The 17456-nt window shown below is 47.1% G+C and overlaps 1 protein-coding gene across 1 annotated transcript; it reads left to right on the plus strand.

Annotated features, from left to right (window-relative positions):
• The first annotated feature begins 9128 nt into the window (after positions 1 to 9128).
• LOC113464278 (collagen alpha-2(IV) chain-like) lies at positions 9129 to 16899 on the plus strand. Its single transcript, XM_026813199.1, has 6 exons — positions 9129 to 9137; positions 9456 to 9576; positions 9658 to 9981; positions 10060 to 10149; positions 10235 to 15310; positions 15422 to 16899. The coding sequence occupies exons 1-6, from the start codon at positions 9129 to 9131 to the stop codon at positions 16813 to 16815; spliced, it is 7014 nt and encodes a 2337-aa protein (XP_026669000.1). The 3' UTR covers positions 16816 to 16899.
• Positions 16900 to 17456: the final 557 nt, after the last annotated feature.

The following is a 17456-nucleotide window of genomic DNA, read 5'->3' on the forward strand; positions in this document are numbered from 1 at the left end:
TTTAACAATTTTCACGTTCCACGATTGAAGTTTAATTAACACCGAGCGTGGTATCAAATTTTACTTTTTTTTTCGTCGAATCTAATGTAATTTAATTACAGAGGATATTCTCGTTGCTAACTAAAAACATTTTTAATTAGATTGCGGAGCTCCGAATAAATTGCAATTATAATATTCTTTGAGACAAATAAAAAATTAGGTAATAAAAAAAGAAAAACTATCTTAATTTCTACTGAACTCTTTTTTACAATACTTAAAATAAAACAGTGAGTAATAGAAATTATATTTAAATCGTTTTAAACCCTTTCCTTAAAATTCTCGTTGAAACCCTCCAACGTCCGCTTGGGTGAAGCGCGTTAATCGTATTCCAAGCAGGATTTCCGATAATTTTGCCCAGGGACTGTCGAGAGGGAAATTAAAATTAGGGATTCCTGCCCGAAAACCAATCGGGAAGAAGATCTTTAACGGTCAGTAGGAAATTCGTTTCACTGGGTCCGCGCGATTCGCATGCCAAACGATATCGCGCGATAGCGATAGAATGGCAACAAGTAGTAGAAACTTTCTGGGTGGCGAGGATTCCGCGTTTCCTGAGCTCGAATCTTAATGCGGTTATCTAGGCCAGTGCGAAAAGTTTCGGCAGTCGATGAATCGGTTTTACTGTGGGAATCTGACCAAAGGGAAATCGAACTACGTGACGGGTCATCGAACTGTCAAAGGGAATAGTAAATCGTTCCAATTTGGGTATCACGTATGTACAGAATATTTTTATGCATAAAATAGAAATAATGAATTCGAAGATAAGATCGAAAGATAGAATTTACATGCGGGCATCAAGTTCATTTTGAAGAGGCGTTTATTTATTACGATTTTTATAAATTCGCCCAAAAACCGTTAGCTCGAGAAGAATTCTATTTAAGTCCTGATGGGATTCGGAATAGCAAATTAAACATCGAATTTCGCGGCTGTAGGAACGATCCTAATAGCGACAAATGCCAGCCGAGCTTAAAGGTTGAACGGGAAAACTCAAATATGCATAAGCCCCCTAATAACGTCCGGGCTTTTTCCGGTACTCATGAGAATCACCAGTGCCTGGCTCCATTATCAGAACCGATGAAATTTCGTCGCGGAATAACGGAAATTGGAAACAGAAGAAACTTACAAAGGGGATTCAAACTTCTCCAAGTGGATTCGCTTTCGCGGGACAAAGTGACAGAATGAAAAATGGCCTATCCTAACAACGTTTCACAACTACTACGAGAATAGCTTCTCGTTACTCTTCTTGTCTGTAAAAAACCATCGAACACTCGTCGCTATTTTCATTATTGCGAAATTAATAAGAAAAAAAAAAGTATAAAAAGACAGACGAATGATCAGTGCAATGGAGTTTAATTAAAAACCGAGTAAACAAATAATATCGTTAATTAACAATATTTATTTATAAACTTTTAATCCTGCTAGGGGTAACCGAGTTTTTAATTAGTGCAAACATTTTTGATTGATTTCCAATCAATTTTCCTGAATCAACACAGTTGTTTGATAAACGCAAACAAGTATAAACTTCTGCCATTTCACATTTAACAAAATGTTTATAATATTTGTTAATTAAATGAATATTTATTTAGAAGAAGCAAACTTGTTAACCTGAGAACAAAAACCTAATCTGTAATTATAATTAAGGTGTTAGATTCCCATATCAGAGCCTATTCTGTCAACCATTTCAACAGATTCTGTTTCTTAACTAAACCGACGTTGCTTAATTCTGTTCACTTGGTTCGGTTAATTAAACAACTGTTTGTACTGTTTATACGAGCGGTGAATCACGCGTGAGTTAATTAATTTACTATCTATGCGGTACGACTGTGTTTGTCCTGGCGGCAATATAAATGTCAATCTCGATCGTTAACATCAACGTTAATTTAGCCGAAGTTCTAAAACGGTGATACGTGCCGTTAAAACTTGTCGACGGATTGCGGATTAACGTTGCGTCGTCGAAACAAGCGCCATTTTTGGTCATCGTCCTGAACGTTTCTGTGAATAACAAACCCGGAAACAGTCTCAGGAATTTAATAGGTAATTAATTATCAAATCCGGTCAGTTATAGACAATCCCACTAATGGCCTTTGAATTGAATGATTGAATATACAAGATGGCCATAAAAAGGACATTTTCTACAACCTTTATAATAATTGCTTTTTAAAATTAGCAGCCTGAATAATTACAATAATTCTTTTACATTAATTTGCAATCTTTGCTTAATTTACATTATAAAACATTAATTATTTCATCAAATGATAGATGAGTGAAGTGAAGACAACGTGTGCCTGAGGACAAATGGTCACCTTGTATATATTTATTGGTGAGGATATCTCAATCGATGTCTAATTGACGATTAACTGACGCATTATCTGCTCTTTGTTCTGTGTTTTCGATATTTCTCACGATCGTGAGTGGAATCGTGAGAGACAGGTGCACCTGCGTGATCCAAGAATGCTAGCGGTATGCAACGTATAAGCCTTCCCCGGTTGGAAAGAACGCGTGTTCCTGTTTGCGGGGATCGAAGGTCGGGTGCGTGTCTTCCACGGCCTTCCCCAATTACCACACCGAAACCCGATGAATCGGATACAGTGAATTTTTCTTAGTAACTTTTAACGAGCTGATTCACCGTCTCTTGTCTCCGCTCCAGAAGTCCTTGTGTGATCGAAAGGTTGCACCGTAGCTCGAATTTCTCAATAGAATCGTAATTTGAGTGTAATTTCCTTGGTTCTTTGACAATTCTTCTCTAGAGCTAGGAAATAACGAGGGAAAAAGAATAAAGAGGAATAAAAACCAGTGCATAAAAACCAGTGCATACCTAACGATGAAGCCTAAGTCTGAGGATACGAGAAGAAGAACGTTGGGGTCACGGTACCAAATGATGAAGTTCGACCTTCGAAATGACCTCAAGGGATTCCAGACCAGTAAAGTATAAAAAAACTACACGTACTATGGTTTTGGTCCAGAACCCTTTGAGGTCACTTTGCATATTAAGAGCTTGACTGAACCAGCGTACATCGATTGGCCATTAACGTTCGTTTCTTGATTCTGATTGGACTAATCAAGAATTATAATCATTTAGTTTGCTGAATTCGCTTGTTGGGGTCTTGTGGGCCCGAAGCGGACACGGGGCCAGGAGTAAGGGTAAGGGAACACGGTGGGGAATTATCCCTGATGAGTCGAAACGGAGAAGAATGGGGAAAAGAGAAGACACCGAGAAGGATGGGCACCGAGACCAAGTTGGTCGGTCGGTCTGGTCGCGGACCCCCACCCTGTATATAAGCCTCACTCTGCCCGGTACGTCTTCAGTCTTTCAGTTCGTACGGCACACTACGTGTAGAAGAGATCGTCATCATCATCTTGTTGCAGATCGTCGGTGAGATGAGTTGCTGACGGGACCGAGGTCCGGTGCCAGGATGATCGGCTGTGCGCGCGCCGCTTACTTCACCCTGGTACGTGCCCCATATACATACAATGGAGAACGCGAGTGCCAATCATTATTCCTCTTCCTATTCTTCGCTTTTTGCTTAGAGTCAGTGAGTTCTGTACCCCACGTACAGGTGAACCGATAGGAACGTGATGTGACGAATTTTTTTTCTCCACGCAAATTGCGCTATGAATGCACCCATTCAGAATCGTCTAAATAATATTACATAGTTCTCTCTGATTTTTCAAATAAAATCTCAGAAGAATGCACGTCGAATTCACTGAACAATTTTATCGTGGGAGGTGTGGAAAACAGTGATGTACTGGTCCAATACAACATTCTCAAATTATTGTACTGCAAATTGAATTTAATAAAAGTTCCAGAGAAATGAATATCGATTTTAACATGGAACAATCGAATCTATTGAAAGACTTTACAATGCAGGTTGCAGAATTATTTAATCAGTATGAAGCCAATGGCTAAGAGGCATTCTGGCATTCTCTCACATTTCAATTAATAATTATTATTTATTTTAACATGAAGGAATATAATTTTTATTATATTTATTCTTAAACAATGGATACATTTTTTATATTTAATACTGAGAGAATATTTAAATAAATGGAAAATCTGTCGATTAGGAAATATTTTAGATACGAGTTAATGGAAATTGTCGGATTGTAATCTTTTCTACGGATAAAGTGCAGTAGGGATGGGTGATCGATAAGTAGCGGAGGCTGGGAAAAAGAGCGGAGGGGTTGTGAAATAATAGGCGGTCAATGGTTAGCAGATCTTCCATTTGCCAGACGGCTTCTATCGAAAGTCTGGCAATGATTGACGACTACCGGTTGAACTATAGTCTGCTACTCTGCTATCTTTCGGATCTGAGGAAATTATCTACAGATGCGATCCCCTCGTACTGTTTACAAATCCCGACGAGATACAGCGTTTAACGCTTTGATACGGCTAGTTAAATACAAAAGCTCAGTTAATTTGTTCCGGTCCGCGGTTCCACGACCTGACCGGATCACGATTTCCAAAATCCCCTAACTCTGACCTTGACGGATCTACTCCATATTCTCGGTTCTTTCATTTTCTACTTTTTTTTGCACTGCCTTCGTAACTCTTTGGCAAGAGGACAATTAAATCTGACGTCCCCTGAATCTGATAAAATCGAAATAGCGCGAATTTTCTAAATTTCTCTACCGCCGACGGATAAGACAATCTCTTTATCGAGGGAAGTGACACAACAATGAGTACTTGTTGAATTCAACGAAGTTACAGAGTGAAACTGGATTATGAAAAAGACTCTGTGCATAATCATGGGCCACCGGGCTGACAGGTGTCGTTAATTAAATTGTGCGAACGCCGGTTACAATTTCGTGTCTCTGAAAAGGAAGAGGAACGATCGTCTGAGGCAGATTATACCAGCCGCGTCACGATTACGCAACCGTACGCGTGTACCCTGTCCGTTAGCGTGTAATCTCGTTCTCCACTTTCATTTACTATTTGCATACGGATGTTGCGCCCTTGCGGAGGAGTCGTTACATCGAAACGCGATCATTATCGTAAATAAATAATCTAAAGACTTTTTATCTCGTTGGTAAGACATCTTCATTTCGTTCGAAATTACATTTTATTATTATAAATAACGAAATTATTGTTAAATTTCTTATTTGTTAATTAAAATCAATTCTTTTCGCAAACACAAACAGTGAATTATGAAAAATTATACGTATCCTTCATTACTAATCTATATCCGTCGTCACGAGAGTCCATAGCAGCAAAGACCTGTCCTTATGTCTCTCTTTCTCTTCAATGCTTTCCATATTTTCGCCACTACGATCTACGTATTAATAGTTAACTACCACCAAGCTGCACAAAACTGTTATGGACTTTCGTGAAGACAGGAATAAATATGTCCTCTAGAGTCAAAAAGCCCACCTCTGAGCCTGACCCTAATTAGAAACGTCTAAACCACTCGAAACGAACGATAATTTACAACTTGTTTAATAAAACAGTCAAGCATTCAGATCGATTTTCTATCCAATCACTGCGATGCCAATAAAAGATTCGTTTATAGGATAAAACAATTCAATAACTGATTGGCCACGCAATAAACGAAAAGAGAGAATACAGAGAGTCGCAATTCGTTCTTTCATCTGTGACCCTTAATTGGCAATCATCAACGTCAGTTGGGATTTATGCTATTGATACAAGCCTGCAGATTTATTCCCTGTAACTTATGACCGATTGCCAGTTTTTTTTATCGCAAGAAGGAATGAATTCCAAGCGCCTTCTATCTCGTAAAACGCTCGTCAAACGTAACGCGAGGCAATAAACGTGCGGCGCCTATCCCTCTAGCATTATTATTAATATGCACGCGTCAGGAGAAGCTTTTCATGGGTTCTATCGCGAATCTAATCGCTCACGGTCCGGTTAGGCGCCTCACGTGGGGTCGCACGAGCATCGCGATGAGATTCGCAATCTAAATCGCCTCTGCAAATTTCAAATGCCCTATTCAATGATTATCTCAATAAAAACCAAGCATTTCGTCAATTTGTGGTTTTTCTAAAATACTAAAAATGAGACTCTATGGACGGCAAGCTCTGCCTGACATGAGTCCTTCTGATCTAATCCTCACTAAAATAACTGCAAATCCGACTGCTCCAGTTTTGAATTCTTGGAAACCGAACTTGATACGAGGGAAAGTTTGTGAAATGAATCCCTTGGAGAAAAATCTGGTTTCATTGAGGTAACCGCTTGGTAATCCATCAACCTCCGGTCCTGGACGTCCTCGAGACGCCGCGAAAACCTCCCGCCCGCGCAATACCGCGCTGCGATAGCGATCTTTGACAGTGTTCGAGCCGCGTTACCGCCTGGGGTGTCCGATCCGTTGATTTACCATTGTCCACTAAAATATCGCGCCGGCACGAATACCAGAAGGATTAACATCGCTTGGAGACGAACACCACGACGACGACGACGACGACGACGGTTGATTCACGGCAGGTCGCCCGTTAGCATATGTTAACCTTTCCCACCACACGTGACCGCGCGCGGTGCGTCGCAGGGGAGAAAGAGGAGCTCCGCCGGGTCTCACTTTCCCTTTTCGTGGGTGGAACGACGGCCGCAGTGACATCATCGATCGAGAGAAAGAACGTACTAGCAGGATGCGCGGACGTGCCACTTTTCATGGTCATTTAGGCCACTAGATGAAACCATTCATCGAAACGATTGAGGAATTTTCATGTAAAGGTCAAACGTTTTTAGGAAATCAATTTCAAATTACGTGTGTGTTACGAAACCGTCGTAAACAAGTCATAAATTTTATCTAAAGACATACTATTATTGCTTTTCCAATTTTCAACGCTTCAATGGATCTAATAAATCCTCTCTTCTCCTACTGGAAGCTCGTATTATTACTGGTCGAAGCCAGCGTTGATCCAGGTCAGTATTGTCCCTTATAGAGGGACCATCACAATAAGACGTGACATAAACTGTGGAGGAAGCATTGAGAAATCTCATTCTGTCTCTCATAGGAGAATTTTTCTTCCAAGCTACACTGCAGCTATTGTAAATGTCCCAATTTATACCCACTGCCTTTTTTTTGTCATTTTATATTCAATCTTATGTGATCATACATGAGATCAGTCTGTATCGATGCCCAGAGGTTTTGTAGCCGAGTTCTTGTAATGAAATGAATTTATCGGATTTTTATAGTAGAACAGCTTTATTGGATTTTAAATGAAATTCTAAAAGCAAAAACCCAGCTCCACCTCAGCATCAATTTCGGCCTCGTGTACATTCAACCGAGTCCGTCTTTGTGAAATGTTCACGCTTTATCCGAGCAACCGATCCACCGTACGATTTATTATTCATGGCCGAAACTACGTGGCTGGCGACGAGATTGATTTCTCGAGTGCGTCACGGAGAAACAATTTGTTTTCGGGTCTCGTCTCCGTCTGCGAGAGATCCGAGTAACATAAATAGACACGATTCTCACTGTGTGCGGGAAGAAAGTGAAAAATTAGAAATCACTTTTACCGAATAAGTATAGTGATGAATAGGCAGCGTTTATGCAAACCAAAGTCCCATCTGGAATTAGTAGAATTTTGATTCTATCCTGAAAAACCTGACTAACACATTTCAGGCTTGTTAGACAAAAATTAATTTGGACTGCCAGAGTCTATTGACTGTACTAGTTGCCCCGAGAGAGGACCGGGCACAGTTTTTTATCTCATCTGGGAGACGTCATAAGCTCCACGAGCCATTATAGACTTAAGAACTTGGTACTAATTATTACTATAATTAAAATAGTATTTTTCAGATCAAACTATGTTTTATTTGAATGTCAATTAAACTTGAAACATGATGACACTGATAAATGACTATCGCAATTTTCATGTGAATGAAACCTGAAGAAGAATGCACAATTCCATCAATTCTGCAGGCAATCCAACATGAGATTCCAATCGTCATGAAACACGGATTTCATAAACAATTTACAGAAAATATGTAAAAGTAGAAACTGCAAACAGTTGCCCAATAGTAATTTGTATCGGTTTCATTTTTTCCTTAAGTCACCTATGCTTTTACCTCTGCGTATAAATCATTGCGTCCTATAACAGAAATCCGTGATTAGATACACGGGAGTCATCAATCTAATCTGAATAGAATCGTCGACACCGAGTAGAATAAAGTAGCGTTTCAGTCATGCTTTCAAGTGGGTGGAACTAGCGACAGTGCGACCATCGATCACAATTACCTGATCACCCTAAACGTGTATTAACGCGTTAAACGAGAAAACGTCTACAGGATTATATCTCCATTCACTTGGCTATCTGTTGACAAAGTAAGGAAGTTGTTAAATAGAAATAAATATCCTGTCAAACGCATAATTTACATATTAATTATTATCGTAGCATTACTTCAGGTAATCGGCATCATTACTTGAACAGTTCAACAGCTTCAACGTTGAATCTTATTTATCGTCTCGTTTAACGAGCTGTGAGAAATTCAAATTATTTATTAAACCTCCTCAATTTCCAATTTGTTTTACAGCTTCATACCTAATTTCCTTATTTAATCAGTCGGTATATAAGCAGAGCTCGAGCGACGAAGAGAGGATTAACTTTCGTCCTGTTTTATTATCGAAACGAACGGTAATGCTAGGCTATTTGAAAGTACGGGATGAGAATGAAAAAACGAAAGTTTAAATTGTAATAACAATAATTTACGTCTTTAAGAGGTTTAGCTGACGTCCCATTACGTAACGCTGCGATGTCCCCGGGAAAGATTACGCGACCTTTGCTTTTAATTACCCCTAAACGGCAACCGCGGACGAGAAAGGCTTTTTTCGCGCGAGAACTCGACGGACTGACTTTTACGGCCACTCTGACGTGCAAAGATTAAAAGCTGATGTCAACAGCAGCAGCAGCAGACGAGAACGTTGTGCTCGTACTAATAGGGAATTAGCACGAAGAGATTAACTCGTACTTTCTTTACTTTAAACAACTGGATTGGAATTTTATGAAATCTTTATTAAAAAGGTTCTCTACTCCTCATTTTTAGTAGTGAATATTCTCATTTCTAAGGGGAAATATGAATGTAATTATCAGTATATGCCAGGCAAACTGGTCTAGTGATCGACTTGACATTTAAGATGATGTGTCAGGTTGGAGGTGGATTTTCCCTAACGTTTTAAAAGGTGAACAAGATTAGTCAACCAGTTGGGGAACAAAGTGGAATGGAATATTGGTCAGCTCGCCATTTAACTCTGTTATAAAATGTTCATAAATTAATTTATAAATGTAATTTACAACTAGGAAATGAGAAAAGTTAACATTTATAAAGAGCAACATAATGCTTTGAATAAAGAATTATACTCATTTATTTTAATAATTTTTATAAATTTATATACACTAAATAACAAGAATGAAAGAATATTAGCATAAGTGATATGCATAATTAATTGTAATTTCGTTTGTTACAGGTGATTGCCACAACTCTGTTGCAATGCACACAGCAGGAAGGAAGCAGGCAGAGTAGAGAAGTGGTACTGAGCATTAGTGATGATCAAAAAACTCAGTACCTAAATCAAGACTTCTATTCTAGTAAGACCCATTTTTTATGGAACGTTACAAAACAGAGGAGCCTTTTGTGATGTCTAAACGCGTTATTAATCTTCTTAACAGATGCATACAATTATGGGTACGAAGTGAGCGAGAATGGTCAGTTTCACCATGAAGTACGTGGACCAGATGACATTACGTATGGATGCTATGGGTACATAGATCCTTTCGGAAAGCTGAAAAGTACGTTTTATATAAGCGATGGCTGGGGATACCGAGTGGTCCAGCCAGGGAAATCGGTAGAATTGTTCTACCATGAACACGACCCGAGCCATCATCAGGATGATTCGGAAGGGCACGAGCATCATGGTGTAATTACCGAATGGAAAGACTTGTATTTCCCGGAGATATGTAAACACTTTGATGGAACGGGGCCACCAGGAACAGGTACGTACAGTTTAGTGATGAGTATTATTTGCAATGATCGAATAAGTGAGAAGTATAATCTGTAATTATGTAACATAGGCACAAATGGATCAACTAGCGGTGGAACACCAGTATCGCCTGGGTATCCTCAATATCCTCCACAGCAACCAGGATATCCTAGTGAACCAGGTACATATTAATATTGCACTTCAAGTAAATATAGAATGGACAATGCGAGATGGGATTTTCATGATTGTCTTGATTGGAATAATAGGATATCCGGGACAACCAGGCTACCCAGGAACTCCGGGGCAGCCGGGTTACCCAGGACATCCGGGGACTCCTGGTAAACCTGGAAAACCTGGATATCCAGGAACTCCTGGCCAACCAGGTATACCAGGAAGGCCACCTTATCCTGGAACACCCGGCATTCCTGGTAAACCAGGTACACCTGGCACACCAGGTAAGCCAGGACATCCTGGTACACCGGGAACACCTGGCACACCAGGTATTCCAGGGCATCCCGGAACTCCACCACAGCCAGGATATCCTGGATACCCCGGAACGCCACCACAACCAGGATATCCCGGACAACCTGGAACGCCGGGAACTCCCGGCACACCTGGAACACCGGGACATCCAGGACGACCAGGAAAGCCACCGCAACCGGGATACCCCGGACACCCCGGAACGCCAGGGACACCCGGAAAACCTGGACATCCTGGAACGCCACCACAACCCGGATATCCCGGATACCCTGGTACGCCGGGAACTCCTGGTACGCCTGGAACACCGGGCCATCCCGGAAAGCCACCGAAACCCGGATATCCTGGTACGCCCGGAACACCAGGCCATCCCGAAACGCCACCGCAACCTGGATATCCTGGACAACCTGGATATCCTGGACAACCTGGATATCCTGGACAACCTGGAACGCCAGGAACTCCTGGCACGCCTGGAACCCCGGGCCATCCTGGTTATCCTGGACATCCTGGCACTCCTGGCACGCCTGCAACACCTGGTCATCCCGGAACGCCATCGCAACCTGGATATCCGGGCCACCCCGGAACACCACCGCAACCTGGATATCCCGGACATCCTGGTACGCCGGGAACTCCTGGCACGCCGGGAACGCCTGGCCATCCAGGAACTCCACCGCAACCTGGATATCCTGCACATCCTGGCACTCCTGGAATTCCTGGCACGCCTGGAACACCTGGCCATCCTGGAACACCACCGCAACCTGGATATCCCGGACATCCTGGCACGCCTGGAACACCTGGCCATCCTGGAACACCACCGCAACCTGGATATCCCGGACATCCTGGCACGCCTGGAACACCTGGCCATCCTGGAACACCACCGCAACCTGGATATCCCGGACATCCTGGCACGCCTGGAACACCTGGCCATCCTGGAACACCACCGCAACCTGGATATCCCGGACATCCTGGCACGCCTGGAACACCTGGCCATCCTGGAACACCACCGCAACCTGGATATCCCGGACATCCTGGCACGCCTGGAACACCTGGCCATCCTGGAACACCACCGCAACCTGGATATCCCGGACATCCTGGCACGCCTGGAACACCTGGCCATCCTGGAACACCACCGCAACCTGGATATCCCGGACATCCTGGCACGCCTGGAACACCTGGCCATCCTGGAACACCACCGCAACCTGGATATCCCGGACATCCTGGCACGCCTGGAACACCTGGCCATCCTGGAACACCACCGCAACCTGGATATCCCGGACATCCTGGCACGCCTGGAACACCTGGCCATCCTGGAACACCACCGCAACCTGGATATCCCGGACATCCTGGCACGCCTGGAACACCTGGCCATCCTGGAACACCACCGCAACCTGGATATCCCGGACATCCTGGCACGCCTGGAACACCTGGCCATCCTGGAACACCACCGCAACCTGGATATCCCGGACATCCTGGCACGCCTGGAACACCTGGCCATCCTGGAACACCACCGCAACCTGGATATCCCGGACATCCTGGCACGCCTGGAACACCTGGCCATCCTGGAACACCACCGCAACCTGGATATCCCGGACATCCTGGCACGCCTGGAACACCTGGCCATCCTGGAACACCACCGCAACCTGGATATCCCGGACATCCTGGCACGCCTGGAACACCTGGCCATCCTGGAACACCACCGCAACCTGGATATCCCGGACATCCTGGCACGCCTGGAACACCTGGCCATCCTGGAACACCACCGCAACCTGGATATCCCGGACATCCTGGCACGCCTGGAACACCTGGCCATCCTGGAACACCACCGCAACCTGGATATCCCGGACATCCTGGCACGCCTGGAACACCTGGCCATCCTGGAACACCACCGCAACCTGGATATCCCGGACATCCTGGCACGCCTGGAACACCTGGCCATCCTGGAACACCACCGCAACCTGGATATCCCGGACATCCTGGCACGCCTGGAACACCTGGCCATCCTGGAACACCACCGCAACCTGGATATCCCGGACATCCTGGCACGCCTGGAACACCTGGCCATCCTGGAACACCACCGCAACCTGGATATCCCGGACATCCTGGCACGCCTGGAACACCTGGCCATCCTGGAACACCACCGCAACCTGGATATCCCGGACATCCTGGCACGCCTGGAACACCTGGCCATCCTGGAACACCACCGCAACCTGGATATCCCGGACATCCTGGCACGCCTGGAACACCTGGCCATCCTGGAACACCACCGCAACCTGGATATCCCGGACATCCTGGCACGCCTGGAACACCTGGCCATCCTGGAACACCACCGCAACCTGGATATCCCGGACATCCTGGCACGCCTGGAACACCTGGCCATCCTGGAACACCACCGCAACCTGGATATCCCGGACATCCTGGCACGCCTGGAACACCTGGCCATCCTGGAACACCACCGCAACCTGGATATCCCGGACATCCTGGCACGCCTGGAACACCTGGCCATCCTGGAACACCACCGCAACCTGGATATCCCGGACATCCTGGCACGCCTGGAACACCTGGCCATCCTGGAACACCACCGCAACCTGGATATCCCGGACATCCTGGCACGCCTGGAACACCTGGCCATCCTGGAACACCACCGCAACCTGGATATCCCGGACATCCTGGCACGCCTGGAACACCTGGCCATCCTGGAACACCACCGCAACCTGGATATCCCGGACATCCTGGCACGCCTGGAACACCTGGCCATCCTGGAACACCACCGCAACCTGGATATCCCGGACATCCTGGCACGCCTGGAACACCTGGCCATCCTGGAACACCACCGCAACCTGGATATCCCGGACATCCTGGCACGCCTGGAACACCTGGCCATCCTGGAACACCACCGCAACCTGGATATCCCGGACATCCTGGCACGCCTGGAACACCTGGCCATCCTGGAACACCACCGCAACCTGGATATCCCGGACATCCTGGCACGCCTGGAACACCTGGCCATCCTGGAACACCACCGCAACCTGGATATCCCGGACATCCTGGCACGCCTGGAACACCTGGCCATCCTGGAACACCACCGCAACCTGGATATCCCGGACATCCTGGCACGCCTGGAACACCTGGCCATCCTGGAACACCACCGCAACCTGGATATCCCGGACATCCTGGCACGCCTGGAACACCTGGCCATCCTGGAACGCCACCGCAACCTGGATATCCCGGACATCCTGGTACGCCGGGAACGCCTGGTCATCCTGGAACGCCGCCGCAACCTGGATATCCCGGACATCCTGGCACGCCAGGAACCCCGGGCACGCCGGGAACGCCTGGTCATCCTGGAACGCCACCGCAACCTGGATACCCCGGACACCCAGGAACGCCAGGGACACCCGGTACACCTGGACACCCTGGAACGCCACCGCAACCTGGATATCCAGGACACCCTGGTACGCCGGGAACACCGGGCACGCCTGGAATACCTGGTCATCCCGGAACGCCGCCGCAACCCGGATATCCTGGACATCCTGGCAAGCCTGGTAAGCCAGGCAAGCCCGGAAGGCCTCCGACCATACCATCACACCCTAGTACCCCAGAAATTCCCGATTCTCCCGGAACTGTGCCATATCCCCCCGAACCCGGACATCCCAGTACCCCTGGAAAACCTGGTAGACCTGGGAAACCTGGCCATCCTGGGAAACCAGGTCATCCGGGAAAGCCTGGTCACCCTGGCATTCCGGGCACACCTGGAACTCCTGGAACCCCTGGAATACCACCAATACCGGGACACCCTGGATATCCTGACACACCAAGCATACCTGGTATCCCTGGGAAACCTGGCCATCCTGGGAAACCGGGTCATCCGGGAAAGCCTGGTCACCCTGGCATTCCGGGCACACCTGGAATACCCGGCACCCCACCAATACCCGGACATCCAGGCTATCCTGGGACACCTGGCACTCCAGGCACACCTGGAATACCCGGGACACCGCCGATACCAGGACATCCGGGCTATCCTGGAACACCACCAATACCAGGCCATCCTGGTACACCAGGAACGCCCGGGACCCCGCCGATACCAGGACATCCCGGCTATCCTGGGACACCTGGAACTCCAGGCACACCTGGAATACCCGGGACACCGCCGATACCAGGACATCCAGGCTATCCTGGGACACCCGGCACACCAGGCACACCCGGAATACCCGGGACACCGCCGATACCAGGCCATCCAGGCTATCCTGGATCTCCACCAATACCAGGCTATCCTGGTACACCAGGAACGCCCGGGACCCCACCGATACCAGGACATCCCGGCTATCCTGGGACACCTGGAATTCCAGGCACCCCTGGAATACCCGGCACACCACCGATACCAGGACATCCAGGCTATCCTGGGACACCCGGCACACCAGGCACACCCGGAATACCCGGGACACCGCCGATACCAGGACATCCAGGCTATCCTGGAACACCCGGCATACCAGGCACACCCGGTACGCCGGGAACCCCGCCGATACCACCACATCCTGGGTATCCCGGAACTCCAGGTTACCCAGGTTATCCTGGAACTCCTGGTCATCCAAGTATTCCCGGTACACCTGGAAAACCAGGCAAGCCTGGCAAACCTGGCAAACCTGGTAAGCCTGGTCATCCTGGCACTCCTCCTATTCCACCTCATCCTGGTTATCCAGGTACTCCTGGAGTTCCTGGAACTCCAGGTACACCCGGTACTCCTGGAACGCAACCAATACCACCGCATCCAGGATATCCAGGTACACCACCGTATCCCGGAGCTCCTGGCAAGCCAGGAAAACCTGGACATCCCGGACACCCCGGTCATCCTGGAATCCCGATACCAGGTACGTCTTCGCTGCGAAGAACTACGAACCAAGAAAAAACGTCTTCTCCAACATATAATTTAAATAATCAAACAAACAGTAAATCATTTTAATGTGTGTTTTAAATTTCAGGTCAGCCGCCGTATCCTCCATATCCAGGATATCCTCCAGCACCTGAAGGTCCACCTGGCGGCGTAGGTCCCGATGGCCCGAACGGTCCCTGGCCAAATGGCCCGGATGGTCCGCAAGGCCCAGATGGTCCCGGCGGACCAGGAGGACCTGGAGGTCCCGAAGGTCCCGTAGGCGGTGTCGGTGGAGTAGGAGGAGTAGGAGGAGTAGGCGGCGAAGGACCGGCTGGTCCAGACGGTCCATGGCCGACTGGCTCTCCTGGTCCCGATGGTCCCTGGCCCGGTGACCCAGACTACGTCCCCGGAGCAAAACCAACGACCCGTCCGCGACACGAAGGACCCCTAAAATTTCAATATCCGATCAAATATTACGAACCGACAACGCCAACTCCTTATAATGGAGATTTCGGACTGAAACAAGTAGACCAGTCGAACACTAAATTCACATCGGAGTACAGCAAAGACGAAACGTACAACGAGAAGAATACTCAATCCACAGCTTTCGCCTATCCATTTAAAATAAGCAGCCCCTTCGGCGTGGAAGACGCGCAGCAGTACAAGAATCAGTACAAAGAACAGGTGAACCAAAAGGCAGACGAGATCAATTCCCTGCTGCAAGCTCAACGTAAGGAGTCCCATAGATACGTAGAACAATCAGATCGAGATAGATTCGAAGGAGCTCGAAAGACGCAGAGGCCTCAAACGGGTTACAACAGAATAGACACTTCCAGCGGTCTGGAGTACTCAGGCGAGGGTCGATTCCAACAGAGCTCACGCGAGGACAGGAAGTTCCCCCAGCAAGTGACGAAAGTGAGCGAACCGGTGGTCGAATTAGAGACAAGCCGCGAATCCGGTGTAAAGTATCGACCGGCTATTGGAAGTAGTATCGTGAAACAGGTAAACGAATTATCCGAGAATGCTTACAAATCCAAGTCCGAGTTCACTGCGATCGGCGTTCAGCCACCGAGCCCGATCGACGACAAGCCCTATCAACAGTCCATAGGGCCAGACCCGCAAACTTGTCCCTGTTACCTAGTCGAACCTGGCAACGATACAGCCACCACGACGAGCACCACGTCTATCCCTGTCATTGGCCAGCTTGGCTTCATTCCCGTGGTATTCGTGCCGTACTGCCCGGGTGGCAGCGGCGACGAGACCGACGGACAAAACATGAAAGACATGTTCCCGTCCGCGATGCCTGTACCGTACGCATGCGACGCGTGCGGCGCGCGAACCGGCAAACTCGAGACGAGGCTTCTTACCCCGAACCAGCTTGGCAGCGTGGAGAACCTGCGGGAGGCCTTGCGGCAAGCGAAACTCGGTTTTTTGAATGTTTCAGTTCGCGGCGACCGGGCGACGAACAGGAGACGAGCGAAGAACCGACGGGACGACAAATGAAGAGTGCGACTGCGACACGCAGCCGTCGAGTCGTCGTTCGAACGCGAGGAAGGGCAAGCGTAATCACGCAGACGGCTCGTAAGCAAACGGAATCGTTGGCTACGTCTGACGGCTGCTGGACAGCTGACAGACGGCCAAAGACAGTTGGTCTAATAACTGTCTTCGTGTAATCTGTGGGGTTTTATGAAGGTAACAGGGTTAAATCGACGAGTTATGGCATTATCAGACGACATTCAACCCCCTAGCCCGGATCTACCCACAGGGGTTCGATATCGTCAGTTGCCCCTGATTTAAAATAACGTTATTATAAATTAATATTTGATATTGAACAGAGTTTCACTTCGCAAAATTAATATATTCTCTATTAAATTATCGGCACACGAGAAATGAATTGATCACTTACATTATGCGTAGACTTGCGGATTCTTGTGCAAAACGAAACGTTCATGGTATCAGTTAAAAAAGATTTCTCTTATCACTTAAACATTGTAATATGCACTCATTATCTAATATTTTGTATATTTATAAACATGGCAAACATATTAATTAATGTTGGACACAGTTCTACTGTAAAATCCATGAAATCCGCTGTCTTGGGATTAGACATCGATCGTACAAGTGCTAATACGTATTTATAATTC

Source organism: Ceratina calcarata, unplaced genomic scaffold (genome assembly GCF_001652005.2).
Source record: "Ceratina calcarata isolate Rehan_Ccalc_2016 unplaced genomic scaffold, ASM165200v1 scaffold315.2, whole genome shotgun sequence".
Lineage (NCBI taxonomy): Eukaryota > Metazoa > Arthropoda > Insecta > Hymenoptera > Apidae > Ceratina > Ceratina calcarata.